The sequence below is a fragment of the Protomyctophum parallelum genome (genome assembly GCF_964188405.1).
Source record: "Protomyctophum parallelum genome assembly, chromosome: 13".
Classification (NCBI taxonomy): domain Eukaryota; kingdom Metazoa; phylum Chordata; class Actinopteri; order Myctophiformes; family Myctophidae; genus Protomyctophum; species Protomyctophum parallelum.
The window spans coordinates 101,434-119,292 of record NC_139708.1 but is presented as its reverse complement, the minus strand read 5'-3'; the positions used below and the strand labels follow the sequence as shown (position 1 = coordinate 119,292).

The 17,859-nt window shown below is 44.8% G+C and overlaps 2 protein-coding genes across 2 annotated transcripts; both read right to left on the bottom strand.

Annotated features, from left to right (window-relative positions):
- Nucleotides 1–225: 225 nt before the first annotated feature.
- On the bottom strand, nucleotides 226–5,113 carry LOC310869599 (GTPase IMAP family member 7-like; the record flags this gene model as incomplete). Its single annotated transcript, XM_083780413.1, has 5 exons — nucleotides 226–461; nucleotides 1,042–1,089; nucleotides 2,591–3,313; nucleotides 4,191–4,217; nucleotides 5,071–5,113. The coding sequence occupies 5 exons, from the start codon at nucleotides 5,111–5,113 to the stop codon at nucleotides 226–228; spliced, it is 1,077 nt and encodes a 358-aa protein (XP_083636539.1).
- Nucleotides 5,114–5,253: 140 nt separating this feature from the next.
- Nucleotides 5,254–6,324, bottom strand: LOC310869598 (rab11 family-interacting protein 4A-like; the record flags this gene model as incomplete). Its single annotated transcript, XM_083780412.1, has 1 exon — nucleotides 5,254–6,324. One exon carries the CDS (start codon nucleotides 6,322–6,324, stop codon nucleotides 5,254–5,256), a length of 1,071 nt encoding a protein of 356 aa, XP_083636538.1.
- Nucleotides 6,325–17,859: the final 11,535 nt, after the last annotated feature.

The following is a 17,859-nucleotide window of genomic DNA, read 5'->3' as shown; positions in this document are numbered from 1 at the left end:
CATTTGTGGTCATTTGGTCCAGCAAAACAGGCACAGATTTGATGTTTTTCTGCATAAACATCGAATGGCGGAACAGCTGTCACGACGAAGGAGACCGGGCGAAAACATTACTTGCGCGCTCTGCTTGCGCAAGTAATAAATGCATTCTCTTAAAGATCAATGTAAATGAGCGTTACTTACAGATCATCAGGAAGAAGATTCTTGTATTCTTCTAGGTCAAAGGTCTTACCCATAGAGCTGGAGTGACAGAGCATCGTATAAGGCTGCTCTAACATGGGTCTCTCCTACATCTAGCAGTGATGAGTACAGGCTGTTCATTTGCTCCACGCTGGTCTCTGCTGCTTTGATCTCTTCATGGAGTTCAGGATGGACCGCGGCTCCTAGACTGTCTATGACAGACATGACGGTGGTACGGGGAACCTTTTGAATCAGCTGGGTCTTGTTCTGCATCACGAAACGCTCTGTTAGGAAGAGAGAGACAGAGTGTTTGAGCTGAATGCATCTCTAGATCTCCACATGAATAGTAATGTAACAACAACAACAATACATGTGTGGCTTTAGAACATGATACATCCTGGACAACAACCTGCTCACTGATTGGCTGAAGTATTGAACAACCTGCTCACTGATTGGCTGTAGTATTGAACAGTCTGGATAGAAAAAGCTCACCTTTTTCTGCATCTGTTTCAGCCAAGATGTTGATTGGTCATCATGTAGCGATATGAAATATAACAAAAAGAGAATACATGTAAAGGTAATTTCACACAGGCAGCCATTAACGCGCCTATAGTTCATTTTCAACGAGAAAAGGGGCAGCGACCGGGAGCCAATGGAGGGAGAGGAGAAGGGGGAGGGGCAGCGACCGGGAGCCAATGGATGGAGAAGAGAAGGGGGAGGGGCAGCGACCGGGAGCCAATGGAGGGAGCGGAAAAGGGGGAGGCAGCGACCTGGAGCCAATGGGGATTGAGCAGAGAAGGGGGGAGGGGCAGCATCCGGGAGCCAATGGAGGGAGCAGAGAAGGGGGAAGACATGTGGACTCACCTGAAGATGCTGCAGTCAGGCTCCATGAATCCATCAATGTTCTCAGCTCTGAAACAAGAGATACAATTCATGTTGAAATAGAATCATGTGTGAGGCGGGGTTGGCGAAAGGGCCTTTCTGTGTGGAGTTTGCATGTTCTCCCCGTGTCCCCTAGGGTATGTACCCTCACATGTTCTCCCCGCGTCCCCTATGGTAGGTACCCTCACATGTTCTCCCCGTGTCCCCTAGGGCATGTACCCTCACATGTTCTCCCCGTGTCCCCTATGGTAGGTACCCTCACATGTTCTCCCCGTGTCCCCTAGGGTAGGTACCCTCACATGTTCTCCCCGTGTCCCCTAGGGTAGGTACCCTCACATGTTCTCCCCGTGTCCCCTAGGGTAGGTACCCTCACATGTTCTCCCTGTGTCCCCTAGGGTAGGTACCCTCACATGTTCTCCCCATGTCCCCTAGGGTAGGTACCCTCACATGTTCTCCCTGTGTCCCCTATGGTAGGTACCCTCACATGTTCTCCCTGTGTCCCCTAGGTTAGGTACCCTCACATGTTCTCCCCGTGTCCCCTAGGGTAGGTACCCTCACATGTTCTCCCCGTGTCCCCTAGGGTAGGTACCCTCACATGTTCTCCCCGTGTCCCCTAGGGTAGGTACCCTCACATGTTCTCCCCGTGTCCCCTAGGGTAGGCACCCTCACAAAAAACATGCAGTAAGCCTGGTCTCTAAACTACCTCCCCCTGGCCAGCCGGGGGAAGTGGTCGGAATATCGTGTTCCTTCCACACGCTACGTCCGGTCAGGGAAACTCCCCTGTCAGGTGAAAAGAAGCAGCTTGGACTCCCCATGCATAGAAGGAAGCATGAGGTCAGTCTGCTGCCCCCCCTCCACCCCAGGCTGGCAGAGGAAGTTTAGCAGCCAGGATTAGATGATTAGATCATTGCCACTTGGTGAAAATATGGGTTGCAAAATTGTGGGATAGAATTTTGAACTGAGTGTTGCAACTCCCCTCTCTGTCTGTCTCTGTCTCTCTGTCTCTCTCTCTCTCTCTCTCTCTCTCTCTCATTAGCAGGCAACAGTGCAGCACTATCTCTCTCTCCGTTTCTGGCACAACAGCGCCACTTTTGCCCCTACTGGTACTCTACATACATACATACATAGTAACATAGTCACATAGGTTAGGACGGACATTGCTGTTCCTTGGAGTGGTTGCACCACTCAAAAAAAAAGAAGAAATAGAATAATGTGTATTGATCTGTACTTTAGGTCCTCTGTGGTAACACTATCTTAGCAGTGGTTAAATCATTGCTTTAAAGTAATTACTATAGTTACTGCCCAACACTGGAAAACACCCAGGGGAGGATTACCCAACAGGCCTAGTGGGCCCGGGCCCAGGGGGGGCCCTGAGCTAGGAGGGCCCCTGAGCTTGAACCTCCATGTTACCGCATCACCGTTATTAACTTTGCACTTTTTGTCAGACCATGGGCCGGGACCCAAACCCTAAACCCCAAAAGTCCTAAACCATCATGACATGACATGACATGTTACTGCAAGTGCATGTTACCCTCCTCCCACTGTGCCCAGGGGCCCGTTCTCTCATAATCGTCCCACCAGGTGAGGTACTCTCCCAACGACAGCTCCTGCCATGAGGAAGGACTGTTTCTCTCACCTTGTCTCCTGATTTCCTCTTGGAACATCTGGTTGGTGTAGTGGCTTCCACCGTTCTCCTTCACCATCTCGTTGATTTTCTTCAGCAGCTCAGTGACCTGAGAGGAATCCTTAGTTTCGTTCGTAAAGACATGATAATGACCATTATATTTGCGGATTAATTCTTGTATTTTTGGAGAGTCATTCACAAGTTCTTCAAATGGACGTTTAATCTGGTCACCATGAGTGAAGAGAATCATGGTGTATTTGTCTGAACTTCTTCCAAAAGCTTTCTGAATCTTTTTCACAACATTCTCTTCCTCAGATGTGTACCTCCCCAGTCTGAGCACAGCTAGGAACACGTGCGGGCCAGGAGCAGCAAACGAGATACAATTTGTGACCTCTTTCATGTTTTCAGAGTTATTGAGCACAGTGTCAAAAAAGCCTGGAGTGTCGATAACAGAAACCTTTCTACCAGCCACTACACCACTGGCCTTACTACAAGTCTCAGTCACAGAATCAAATGCAAACTCGGATTTAAATGCTTCAAGACCCAGGATGGTGTTTCCTGTTGCACTCTTTCCAGCTCCAGTCTTCCCCACCAGCACAATACGAAGTTCTTCATCATTTGTTATGACATCTGATGAAAGAAAGAAAGAAAGAAAGAAAGAAAGAAAGAAAGAAAGACACCAATGAAGACATCCGAAATGTATGTTTTTGTATATTCTTGGTGATATGTGCTACGTGTTGTTTTTTATGTGAAGACTATGAAGACGAATATCCTTCGGGGCACTAAAAAAAACATGTATTCATTTATCATTTGAAGGGTGTTAATATCAGGTTGTTATCATGTTCAGCAACAGATGACGTGTATAGTTTGATTGATTTGTATTCATATGGCGTCCTAGAAGAAATGTTGGCATGATTGCCCAAAGTTGCCATTTCGTGCAATTTTCATAATCTATGATGGCCACTGAAGTGACTGAACGCCACACAAATGCGTGTTTAAATTAGGGATGTCCCGATACACTTTTTTTGTTCCTGATCTGATCCCGATACCACAATTTCAATACTGTGTTGGATCGCTGGTTAGACTGACATATTCATTCATGATTTTAGCTTGGTTGCATTAACTCTTTGACTGCCGCCATTAAACTCCAGCGCAGTTTGAAACTGCCGCTGCTTACACGCTGCTTTCACCTTGCCTAGCTCACATGATGTCCTCTGACAGAATACAGTAATAATGAAACAGAGGACCTACCTGAATACGTCATAGGCTGGTCTGCTGGATTCAGTGGAATCCTCTCTGAAACACATTAGAGTAAAATCATGAGTTGATCTGCATTCTGCACTCTGTTGACTGGAGCTGACAGAGCCTCCTCTCTGCCATTGATTGCCACTTGATGAATACAGTATTACGTTTATAATTAAGTAAGTAAGTAAATAAATAATGAATCATTATTGATACTTTCTTTTATTTAACTAATAGTAAAACGGTGGAACTCAGTTCATCTTACCTCCAGAAAAATCCATCGGTCTCTGACCTACAGGGGAGAAAGAATATTATTATAATACATGAACAAACTCTTATATATACATTTACTACATTTGATCAATATAATCAATATAGTGGCAGTCTTTGACATGTATTTATAGATACATATGGATGGATGATCAAGTGTAGACAGATTTAAAAATCAGTTCAAGACTCACGATTCAGTATACTCCTCCTATAGTATAATAAAAGCCCCAGTGCTGCTGCTGCCACTAAGATGAAAAGGATGAGGAGGATGATCAGTAAAACCATCCCTGCTCTAGATGAGGGCATGTCACTCTCTGAAACACACAATAATAATAACAATAACAATTAAACAATAATAATAACAATAATAATAATTATAGAGGCAAGCTTGAACTATATACTTGGCCTCTCGGCTGGGCACATGCAAGAACTGTTTTTGACGCGTATGTAATATATTGTCCAGGCATTGACTGCTGTAGGGTGAGGTTCCCATTTATTATACACATTTTGTAATACAGCAGTTTTAGTTATGCAAATACAAATTATACGGTAAAAACCGTGTGATCATAGCCTGTTGTGCCCATACCTAACCAAACCATTCAACCTGGCTTGTTGCACCTGTGTGCTCATAAGTCACTCCTGTGTGACACACACCCCCCATGGTGAACCCGCCCATCAAACGGGTTAAAGGTACACACAGGCAGAAATGGCTCCTTCACCCCGGCCCCCAATTGTGAATATGATGAGCAATTATCCAAGGGAGCCATAGTTCAATATTAAGTCATGAATTATTACAGTGCTTCTTGAAGCAGGAAGAGCTTGGATATGGGCCGCTCCAACTGCCCTGTCCTTGTCTTCAACTGTACTGAACGTACAAATCCTTTCCTGTCCGGGAAGGTCCTTGTCACCTTTCCCCATGATCCATGATCCACGAGGAGCATTTTGATCCATGACAACAACAATGTCCCCTGTCATGTAACTCCTGTGAGGCTTCGTCCACTTTTGTCGCTCCTGCAGTAGCGGCAAGTACTCCCTTGTCCTTGCTAGTTGTGTGACTGTCAGTTCTTGATCTCCAGGATGGAGAGGTTGTGGTCCAGGATATTCAGGATGATCTTGTCCATGTACTGCCGCAGACGGAAATGTATTTCTTCCTGCTCCTTCAGGGCATCCATTAACTGGTCTCTGGAGGCATTGTTCAACTCGTCCTTCTGTTCCCTCAACTTCTGATTCTCCTGTTTGAGTCTCTTCACCTCGTGCTCCAGTTCCATCTCCCTGGTCCTGTAGGTGATGTCGGACAGGCTGGAGGAGGAGCTGCGACCGTCGGGCTTCTCCGTATCCAACTTGAACAGCTGGAGGTGCTCCAGCTCCCGACGCAGATCCTCGATCACCTCCTGCATTGCCTCCTTCTCCTTCTGTAACTGCTGCCTGTTTTGTCTCAGTTTGTCCATCATCTTCCTGTAGAGGTCCATCTCATCCTTCAGACGCAGACTTGTGTCCTCCAGCTTGTCCGTCATCCTCTGTTTCTCCTCGTCCAGGTTTTCCGTCTGTTGCTTGAGCCGGCACATGTTCATGGACATGTCCCTGTTGTCGTCCTCCACCTGCTGAAGTCGGTTGGTTAGCAGCTCTATCTGTGTGTTCTTGTCCCTCTCCATCTTGCTGTAAGCCTCTCGGTGACGTCTCAGCTCCTCTCCCATGCTCTGCTCCGAGTGGGACTCCTGCTCTTTGAGCAGCTCCTCCAGCTCGACAATAGAGATCCTGTTGGCATATATGGTTGTACTGTTGCTCTGGCAACCATTATTGCCCCTCAAAGGGCCGTTGATGACCCACCCCAATAGGGTCCTCACTGCATAGGGTCCGTCACCAGAGCTATTTATTACTTCCCAGGGTTCCATGAGTTTTGACGCATTCGTCCCGATCAACATTTCAATGTCAGCGTCTAATTCTGGGATTTTGACGGCCTTTAGATATTCCCATTTGTCGATATCTTTCTGTGTGGGAATATTACTCCTTGAAACGGGGATAGTATGATGAGTGAACATCTCTGGGAGCTCCACAAATTGGTTGCCATCCAACCTGGACACCTCCAGTCCTGTAAAGATTTCACTTTTAACAGCACTATCCTGGCCCATCGTGCGCAGTAGGATGTTGGTTTTTGTACCCTGCAAATTCAATTTTTCCATGAGGTGATTTGTGCAAAAGGTTGCTGTACTCCCAGGATCCAAGAAAGCATACGTCTGCAGCACCTTATCTCCCTTCTTAGATTTTATTTGCACAGGCACGATGGAAAGTGTGCTGTCTTGGTCTCCGGCCCCAGTACAACCATATGCTTGGAGGGAGACAAGTGCGCTACTAACTGGTCTTTCCCGTGTCTCGTCTCTGTGGATATGCAGAATCGTTGGATGTTTTAAATTACACTCATCACAAGTCAGACGAGCTCTACATTGCTTATTTATATGTCCTGCATTTAGGCATCCGAAACACATTCCTTTTATTTTTAGAAATTCTATTTTCTCCCTTTGAGAAATTGCATTTAGTGTTGAACACCGGAATAATGGATGTCTCTCTCCACAGTACAGACATGACTCTGAGGCTGGCTCCTGTGATGTTATGGACTCAGGGGTTGCAGTATGGTTGGTAGCTGTGATTGTTGTTGCAAAACTGCTTTCTTTGATGTAACTCCTGGGTAGCTGTCTGCTTCGGGTTACAGTCTGTTGTGAGGTGCTTGGTCGTGCATCTGAAATATCTCCAAAAAGGGGATGCGTCAAGACTCTTACTTGGTTCTCCAGAAATGTCACCATGTCGGGAAATGTGGCCCTGTAGCCTCGTTGGTCCTGAATCGCACAAGCCTGAGACCTCCATCTTTCCCGCAGCTTATATGGAAATTTCAGCATGACCTGCCTCATGTTTGATGGGATGTCCATCTCCTCCATATATTGGATCTCCATCATAGCATTGCAGCACCCTCTTAAGAACAATGCAAATTACTGCAGTGTTTTAATATCATCGGCTTTAATAGGGGCCCATCCAAAAGCTTTATCCATATAGGCTGTGGCTATTGCATATTCATTGCCAAAGTGCTCTTTCAACAGTGCCTTTGCCCTTTCATAGCCTTCTTGTGGGAGCATATGTAGGCAGCTCCTCACCAGCTCTCTGGGCTGCCCCCTGGTGTACTGCTCCAAGTAATATAGACAGTCTTGGTAACTGCTTGCCTTTGCTTCGACACAATGTTCAAAGGTCCTGATAAATGAAGTACACTGTAATGGATCACCATCAAACACGGCTATGTTTCTTTGTGGTAGAGTGGATGCCATTTGTTGTTGTACCAGCAGTGTAGTTATTTCATTTTGGCGTTTCATGATTCCACAAATAGTCTCCGGGTCAACTGAGTTTTGTAATGCCTGTACTGGTGTTTGGTTTTGTGCAGACCTGTTTATGGGTTGTTGCTGTACATGAGGTTCTGAAATTGTATTGACATTCTGAATGGTGTTCCTTGGGGTGATTGTTAGCAATGGTCCATGGTTTGGTTGCAGCAGTTGTCTGACAGTGGGATGTTTTGCACTTTGAGGGTCCATAGTATGATAACCTTTGACCTTTGGTCGAACATCAGGGGCGGATGAAATAGGTGGTGCTGTTGAGCCTTGGGCGTCCATCTTCGGCACAAACTCGTGTGCTTGTGGGTTAAATGCAAGACCTTGCCCTTTAAACCCTTTGCTCACATAAGAGTTCATTCCATTTGAAGGGGCCTTTCCTCCTACATCACTGCCCTCCAACACAGATACCATTGCATCAGCAGCTGCTATTTGCATATTGAGGTCCAATTGCTCCTTGCTTTTCCTCAATTTTTCCTCTTGTGCCTCTATTTCGTGTCTCTTTTGCAGAGCAGCCACCTTTTCCAATAAAGCTGCCTTTTCTGCCTTAGCCATTAAGCATGCAGATGACACCCCAGAACCTTTGCTAGAGGCCCTTGACCTCTTTGACCCCTTTGACACATGAGACACAGATACATTAGACACACTGTCCTCAGGATTAATGTCATCTTGACACTGTACATGTTCACCCCAATCATCATTTGCATTATCATATTCACCAACCTCATTTGAAAAACCATTTTCCTGTAACCATTGTGATGTGTCTTTAATGAACGTGTTACCCTTTGTCATCACTGAATGGAGCCATGCATTTTGTTTGCTTTGCTCCCCCTCAGGCATAGGAAACTCAGTGAACAGTGTGTTGTGCTGTTCTTCAGCCTTTTCAAATAGGGTTTTGATCCTTCTCAAATTTTGATTGACAGCAGAGACATTTTCCTTTGAAGCCATGAGAGCAGTGTAGTGGGGTTCCGTCTCCATGTTAAATTTAGTTGTCATTTACAACTCATGTAAAAGTTTCACTTTCAGTACTAATTTGAAGGTGAGGGTCTATAGAACCATTTTGGTTCGAGTGGCAATCACCAAAATAAAATAATTGGCCTATAGGGGGCATAGTCAGGTGCCAACCCCCATCAGCCCTACCAAAATATGTAAACTGTTGTAACTTTTGATTAAATTATCCAATCTGAACATATGATATATGTATGGATTCACAATCAGGAGTAGCATTTGGTACTTAAACCTTATTACACATATAATATTTCTTTCCACCCAGTATTGGTGTAAATACACAAAAATAGCAGGAAAAACGAGCTAAAAACTAGTAGTGGGGTCCCTAGACAGACCGTCATTTACAACTCAACAAAAGTTTAACTTTCACTTCTAATTTGTAGATAATGACCTATAGAGCAATTTTAGTTTGAGTGGCAAGTCTACAAATTAAAAATATATATATTTTTGCCAAACTTCCAAAATGGCCAAAATCGGAATTATGTTTATTTGAAAGATGTCTTAATTTTCTTATATTGCTGTTTTTTCTTTGTTTTTCTTGCTATATCAAGTTAATCCTGCGTGAGGAATCAACTGGATTTCAAATATTAATGTTTTGAATAATCTGATATAGAAACAAAATAAAGATGGCTGCCAATGTACATTGAATTACTACATTACGCCTAACTTCTATCCTGTTGAACCTAGAATGGTGATGTTGGTGCCTATACCTATGTTATCATGAGTGACTAATTGTATAAAAACAAAATACATATAATAGGACAATATATAATATTTCACAAAAATGAGACAATGCAGTACATATGTGGGGAACTAAAGTTAGATATTGGAATATAATACACCACTCCTGTGTTATATTTGTTTATTTTATTAGTTACTATGTACAGTACTGCCACTATAGGGGGCAGAGTAGCAGGTGTGTCTTAATTGTTCAGACTTGGTAGCTTGTTAGTTATAAGACTGTGTACATACATCTACTGATGCCTAGTCTGGACACATCCTCAGTGATGTTCCTGGAATCTTAGGGCGTTTCGGGTCTTTCAACATCATACGCCCTCCTCCAGGTGACCCAGCCAGGGTTGATCAGACCTAGAGCTTGTGTCCAGACGGCTAGCTAGCTACCATGACTCCAAGGCTCCCCTCTTTTGAGCCACAGCCATCTTGAGGCTCTCTCTGCCGCATCGGTGTTACTGCGGATGACTCTCCTCTTTCTCTCTCCCTCGATGCCTAAGCTACTGAAGGCTCTGGCCAAGGACCGGGCTGCAAAACCTCTGCATCCAACCTCCACAGGGAAACACCTTGCTCTCCAACCAGCCTGCTGGCAGTCGCTGACCAGACCTGCATACTTGGAGAGCTTCCTTTCAAAGGCTTCTTCCAGGCGATCTTCCCACGGGACTGTCGGCTCCATCAGCACTGCTTGCTTGGTAGACTCAGACACAAGGACAATGTCTGGTCACAGGGTGGTGACTACAATATGGCTGGGGAACTTCAGCTGATGTTCAAGATCCACCATCCACCAAGACTGCCAGTCTCTTGCAGACATCAGGATGCCTGCAGATGTTGTTCTTCTGACAGGAGTTGGCTTGTCCCCAGCTCTGACAAGATGGTCGGACCTGCTTTGACCACTCCAGTCCTGTGCTGATGGCTTCAGCAATGGTCTTAAGGACTTGGTCATGCCTCCACCTGTACCGTCCATCTCCAAGTGCCCTTGTACAGCAACTGAGGATGTGTTCCAGGGTCCCTCGCTTGGAACACAGTGGGCATGCTGGTGTCTCTGCTATGCCCCATATGTGCAGGTTTGACGGGCTTGGAAGCACGTCATACACTGCCATGATGAGAAATTTGATGCGGTGAGGCTCAGCTTTCCAAAGCTCTGCCCAGGTCACTTTCCACTCAACCGCATTCTCCCATCTCGTCCAAGCTCCCTGTTGCTTCAGTCCCACAGCCTTGCAGGTTCTGGTCTCCTCCACTGCAGCTCTCACCTCATCCTGAACAAGGCGTCGCCTTTCCTTCCCCCTGGTGTTCATTTGGGGACTCGGAAAGGAACCTAGCCCTGCTCGGCCTCGTGTGACCACGCCCACCATGCACCTGTGGTGCAGCCTTGCCTCTACCTCTTGAACTGCTTCCTCTGCCCTCCATTTCCTGCCAGTCCTCACTTGGATCCCTGTTTTAGCCACCTTCGGATCACTTGAGTCCCTGTACTGAACCACTTCTCTGGCTCTAGTTACCTTGAATTCCTCCTCCAGGGATTTGAAAGGCAGTTGCAGTTTGTTGGTGTTTCCGTAGAGTGCAATGCTGCTCAGGCTCCTTGGTAGTCCGAGCCATCTCCGGAGGTGGTTGCTGACCCTCCTCTCCGACATGTCGAACTGCACATCTGGTTCAGGGGCTTCTATGAGGTTGTTGCACTCTCCCAACTCCTGCTCTCTTGCAGGTCGCTGTACGTCTGCTTCAGATGTTGGTCTATGTCTTCCTGCGAGGAGGCCAGTTTGCCACTGCGCTTCTGCCCCAGCAAATCCTTGGTGAACTTGAAGAGGTTAGCGATGAAAGCAGCACGTTTGCGTGCCCTCTCACGCCGCCGCCTCCGGATGTGCTGTGGCATTGGCAAGAAGATCATGCCGGACTGGTGCACCTGTTAATCGTAATAAATGTCTCTTTTGTGGTGAAGAAACACTTGCAGCAGACCATTCATTCCAGAAGGTAGAACTCACCCAAGAGATAAACGACAAGGCCGTTGCGCTGGGAGAACTCCATGACTATCCATATTCATAAAAAACACTTTAGGATCCTTCATGACATGTTTAACTTTTTTGCTTACCTTCAAAATATCAATACCACAAGAGAGCAATCAGTGCAGCTCATGCTCTTCTGCAGTATGCTTAGTATTATAACTAACAAGCTACCAAGTCTGAACAATTAAGACACACCTGCTACTCTGCCCCCTATAGTGGCAGTACATAGTATAAGTAATTGAATAAAATAAACAAATATAACACAGGAGTGGTGTATTATATTCCAATATCTAACTTTAGTTCCCCACATATGTACTGCATTGTCTCATTTTTGTGAAATATTATATATTGTCCTATTATATGTATTTTGTTTTTATACAATTAGTCATTCATGATAACATAGGTATAGGCACCAACATCACCATTCTAGGTTCAACAGGATAGAAGTTAGGCGTAATGTAGTAATTCAATGTACATTGGCAGCCATCTTTATTTTGTTTCTATATCAGATTATTCAAAACATTAATATTTGAAATCCAGTTGATTCCTCACACATGTAGGATTAACTTGATATAGCAAGAAAAACAAAGAAAAAACAGCAATAAGAAAATTAAGACATCTTTCAAATAAACATAATTCCGATTTAGGCCATTTTGGAAATTTGGCAAAAATATATATTTCTTTAATTTGTAGACTTGCCACTCAAACTAAAATTGCTCTATAGGTCATTATCTACAAATTAGAAGTGAAAATTAAACTTTTGTTGAGTTGTAAATGACGGTCTGTCTAGGGACCCCACTACTAGTTTTTAGCTCGTTTTTCCTGCTGTTTTTGTGGATATACACCAATACTGGGTGGAAAGAAATATTATATGTGTAATAAGGTTTAAGTACCAAATGCTACTCCTGATTGTGAATCCATACATATCTCATATGTTCAGATTGGATAATTTAATCGAAAGTTACAACAGTTTACATATTTTGGTAGCACTGATGGGGGTTGGCATCTGACTACGCCCCCTATAGGCCAATTATTTTATTTTGGTGATTGCCACTCGAACCAAAATGGTTCTATAGACCCTCACCTTCAAATTAGTACTGAAAGTGAAACTTTTACATGAGTTGTAAATGACAACTAAATTTAACATGGAGACGGAACCCCACTAGTGGTTTGTGTCTTTAGTTTGTTTGCCTGTTTAACCTTTCCATTCCTTTCCATTTGAAGCCGTTCCATTGTCATTTGGATTCCTTTCAAAGTTGGCGTCCTCACCCTTTTTTCAATGTCAGAACCCACTTGTATTTCTGCAGACCCGGTTTGTTTGGTACTGCTCATTTGCATTTCTGCAGACCCGGTTTGTTTGGTACTGCTCATTTTCAACCAAGTGAACCAACAATAAATCAGTGCATAAATTCGTTTTTACCAAAAAATAAAATACACATTCATTTGCAACCAACAATAAGAGTGTATTAAATGCAACCATGAACAATAAGATCCAAACAGTGCATTCGTTTGCAACCAATGATAAGACCTTTAAACAGTGTAGTTTCGTTTGCAAACAACAATAAAACCTTACGCAGTGTTTTCATTTGCAACCAAACAATAAGAACCAGTTAGGCATGTGTGTGTGCGGATATTGTGCAAATATGCTGCGTTAGTGCGTTGTGCCGTTTTGTCAGAGACACGCACTCTTGTGCTATCCTGGCGTCTTGGTGTGCGCGTGTATGGCAGAAGGGGGGGGGGGTGTTGTTTGTTCATCAAACAGCGGCTGTGATCCAAGTCATTTTACGGTGCGATGCCGCTCCAAACAAAAACAAATGTGTGAGTGAATATGCACTAACCAGCGATAGCCTGCAGCATTTTGCATGTGTCGGCGATCAGTGCGCTCCGTTTCTTTCACAAAGGGGGGGGGGGCGGGGGGCGGGGGGGGGGGGGGGGGGGGGCCCGGGGAGACGCCGTTCTCAGATGAGCGAAGTGTTAAAGTTGTCCAGTCCAGTTCGGGAACGATCCAAAGCTCTTCTTCCATCCAGCGTTGTTGTTGTTGTTCGGCAGTCGTGAGCAGGATCTCCAAATCAGAATCTCCAGATGAGATGAGATGAGCCAGGATCGATTGTCTTCCTTTGTCCACACGATCGGGTTTTTACTTGTATAGAGGCAAGCTTGAACTATATACTTGGCCTCTCGGCTGGGCACATGCAAGAACTGTTTTTGACGCGTATGTAATATATTGTCCAGGCATTGACTGCTGTAGGGTGAGGTTCCCATTTATTATACACATTTTGTAATACAGCAGTTTTAGTTATGCAAATACAAAATTATACGGTAAAAACCGTGTGATCATAGCCTGTTGTGCCCATACCTAACCAAACCATTCAACCTGGCTTGTTGCACCTGTGTGCTCATAAGTCACTCCTGTGTGACACACACCCCCCATGGTGAACCCGCCCATCAAACGGGTTAAAGGTACACACAGGCAGAAATGGCTCCTTCAATAATAATGACTGCTCCAGAATGTCACTCTCTGAAACACATAGTTATGACACTGTGTAAACATTCTATGTGTATATAATGTTACAGTGAATACAGTGTAAAGAATGTATAGAATGTTACAGTGAATACTGTTGTAGCACTGCCACATATTATTCATTAAGGATTTATTTTAAAGTGTCATTTAAAAGAGCATGGCTTAAAACAGGGGTCCTCAACTAGAAATGATGAAGGTCCACAAATATTTTTTTGAATAAGACCGAGGTCCGGTCCCATGCGCGGCGTCCATCGGAGAGCGGGGCTCTATGCCCGTTTAGTATGGTCAAGCCAAGCTTATACAAATCAGATCCCCTTCCACCCAACCAATAATGGGGTGCAGAGTGCAGGCCCGGAGTGGAACTCCAAATCAGGCCGGGAGTTATACGCCCTGGCAGGCACGCGCCAGAATTTTGGGGGCCCTTGGGGGACATTTAGGGGGCCTTTGCAGCAATTTCACATGAGAAATGTACCATCTGATGTTATTTATATTATTAACTTAAATTACTAACTTTTTGGGTGGTCCGCAAAGAGGTGGTCCGCGGTCCGGTCGCGGACCGCGGTCCGCCAGTTGAGTACCCCGGCTTAAAATATTCATTGAACACTATATCCATCCTTATGTGTAATGTCCTATTTTCTTTGAGAGGTATCTGTTTTGTGTTTGTTTATGTTTTGGAGGGTCAATGTCGGGAGGAGTTTGACTGATTGACAGGCCGTGACGCTTCCGTGATTTAAACACACGGAAGTGGCCGGCTCTGGAGACTTCTAGAGACACGAACGAGCAGGGAGTCCAGGTGAGACCTGATGGTGTTTGCAGTGTAAGCTGTCTGTATGCTATACGGTGGAATATAGCCAAGGCCACCAACTCACTGTTGTCAGGAGTAACCCGGCCGGGAACCGTCATCTGCTCCGGTGAGAGTTCTGTTTGTCTGACTGTTTGTCTGACTGAACCGTCATCTGCTCCGGTGAGAGTTCTGTTTGTCTGACTGTTTGTCTGACTGAACCGTCATCTGCTCCGGTGAGAGTTCTGTTTGTCTGACTGTTTGTCTGACTGAACCGTCATCTGCTCCGGTGAGAGTTCTGTTTGTCTGACTGTTTGTCTGACTGAACCGTCATCTGCTCCGGTGAGAGTTCTGTTTGTCTGACTGTTTGTCTGACTGAACCGTCATCTGCTCCGGTGAGAGTTCTGTTTGTCTGACTGTTTGTCTGACTGAACCGTCATCTGCTCCGGTGAGAGTTCTGTTTGTCTGACTGTTTGTCTGACTGAACCGTCATCTGCTCCGGTGAGAGTTCTGTTTGTCTGACTGTTTGTCTGACTGAACCGTCATCTGCTCCGGTGAGAGTTCTGTTTGTCTGACTGTTTGTCTGACTGAACCGTCATCTGCTCCGGTGAGAGTTCTGTTTGTCTGACTGTTTGTCTGACTGAACCGTCATCTGCTCCGGTGAGAGTTTTGTTTGTCTGACTGTTTGTCTGACTGAACCGTCATCTGCTCCGGTGAGAGTTCTGTTTGTCTGACTGTTTGTCTGACTGAACCGTCATCTGCTCCGGTGAGAGTTCTGTTTGTCTGACTGTTTGTCTGACTGAACAGTCATCTGCTCCGGTGAGAGTTCTGTTTGTCTGACTGTTTGTCTGACTGAACCGTCATCTGCTCCGGTGAGAGTTCTGTTTGTCTGATTGAACCGTCATCTGCTCCGGTGAGAGTTTCGTTTGTCTGACTGTTTGTGCCCAGCGAGGAATGCTGCTTGTCCGTTTGGAGGACCGTGGGTTTACCGTTGGATTGTTTACGTTCGGGGATCACCACGTTTGGATTAACTTTATTATTTGGGGTTGGAGCGTCAGGGAGACGCGTGGATGTTTCATGGAACGATACGAACAATAACAATAGAGCGAGCGTGCGTGAGAGGCCCGGTGCGTGCGGTTCGGACATATATACGGACAATACTTAACCTGTCATGAATTCTATGTAACTTATTGACGTACTAACGTAACTGATTGTCAATGAGTTTATTTTGCATTTAGATAAACTATTTATCTCAGACGTATTTCTGTGTTGGAGTCAGTGATTTACAACTTTACATTGCAAGCTACATGGTTGAAACTTGTCACTTTTATCTATAAAGGAGGATCATTACTACTCCGTGAATTTTAATGACTGTGATAGAAATATCTGACCGTTACACTGTGTGAAGAACTTATAGAATGTTACAGTGAATACAGTTACACCAAAATTAAATGTAGATATCCTGTTATGTAGACAGAAGTCATTATTAAATGAAATGTAGATATCCTGTTATGTAGACAGAAGTCATTATTAAATGAAATGTAGATATCCTGTTATGTAGACAGAAGTCATTATTAAATAAAATGTAGATATCCTGTTATGTAGACAGAAGTCATTATTAAATGAAATGTAGATATCCTGTTATGTAGACAGAAGTCATTATTAAATGAAATGTAGATATCCTGTTATGTAGACAGAAGTCATTATTAAATGAAATGTAGATATCCTGTTATGTAGACAGAAGTCATTATTAAATGAAATGTAGATATCCTGTTATGTAGACAGAAGTTGTGTTGTGCCTCAGCAGTGAATCTGATTGGTTACCTGAGATGACACGCTGTGCGTCAGCGGTGTGGTTGATGTGTTCCAGGTGAACTCTACAGGTCAGGTTGGTTGCTCGGGTCACCGTCCAGTTGCTCTGGACTTCATAGCAGTGTGGAGACGTTCTGTGTGTCACTGTGATGTTGTTCCCATCTCCGTCCAGCCCTGAGGGTCCAGCAGAGAGGACGGTTCCATCTCCGTCCAGCCAAGACACCTCAGGTTGTGGAAACCAGCAGCCAGAATCACACGTCAACGACACGCCACCGTCCTTTGGTCCATTTGAGGAGATCTTGGGTTGAGACACTAACCCTGAGAAAACATGAATATAAACATCATGATCCATCAATCCATCAATCCATCCATCTACAATGAGACACTGACCCTGAGAAACCATGAATATAAACATCATGATCCATCAATCCATCCATCCATCCATCTACAATGAGACACTGACCCTGAGAAAACATGAATATAAACATCATGATCCATCAATCCATCAATCCATCTACAATGAGACACTGACCCTGAGAAACCATGAATATAAACATCATGATCCATCAATCCATCAATCCATCTACAATGCCGACAATATGTGTTACGACGAGGAATCTGTAGTCAGGTCTGTAATGTGTATGGCGACCAAATAGATGTTTGTCATAAGATAAGCTAACCTCCCCAACACTCTCTCACTCCCTCAACAAAACATAAATGATACATAGGCCTACCGTTCATTTACTAAATAGTGTGATGATGTTTCATGCCAACAATAACAGCTCTACTACTCTGAATACCATAGAGTAAAGATGGCCTGACCTTAGGGTACCTCTTGGTCTTATCTGGGATCTGTCCTTACATTCCTCTGAGAACTACTGCACAACCTGGTGTTCTTCTCCTATAATGAGCTTGTGTGTAAAACTTCTATCATAACAACGTTAAAGGCTCTGCCAGACACAGAGCCACGTCAGGAGTTGATTTGGAGAAGTCTTAAATAGTTTAATAAAATATACTTTTCTCTTCCTTTGCTTCCTTGCTATTTACAAAATCCATGTGCAGGACAATACAACATACCGACAAGGACCTTGATCAAAGTGCTCTTGGACAGGTGTGGAGCAGAACAGCTGTAGGTCCCCTGGTCTGACAGCCTCACCGCGGACAGTTTCAGTGACATGTTACCAAATTGAAACTGTTCAGGGAACAGTAATGTCCTGCCTTTGTACAACGGGTTCAGGTTTTGGTGAAGTGGGAAATGTCCATCCTGGAGGAGGCGAATGAGATATGGCCTCAGGTCAGGTCTGGACCACTCCACTGTCTTCTGGCGCATGTTGACTGGTGGCTCAACGTGACATGGAAGGACCACCTCAGCCCCCACTTTGACCAGGATGTCCTGAGAAGACCCGACCACCTGGTGCTGTCCTGAAGACAAAGCAGATGAAACA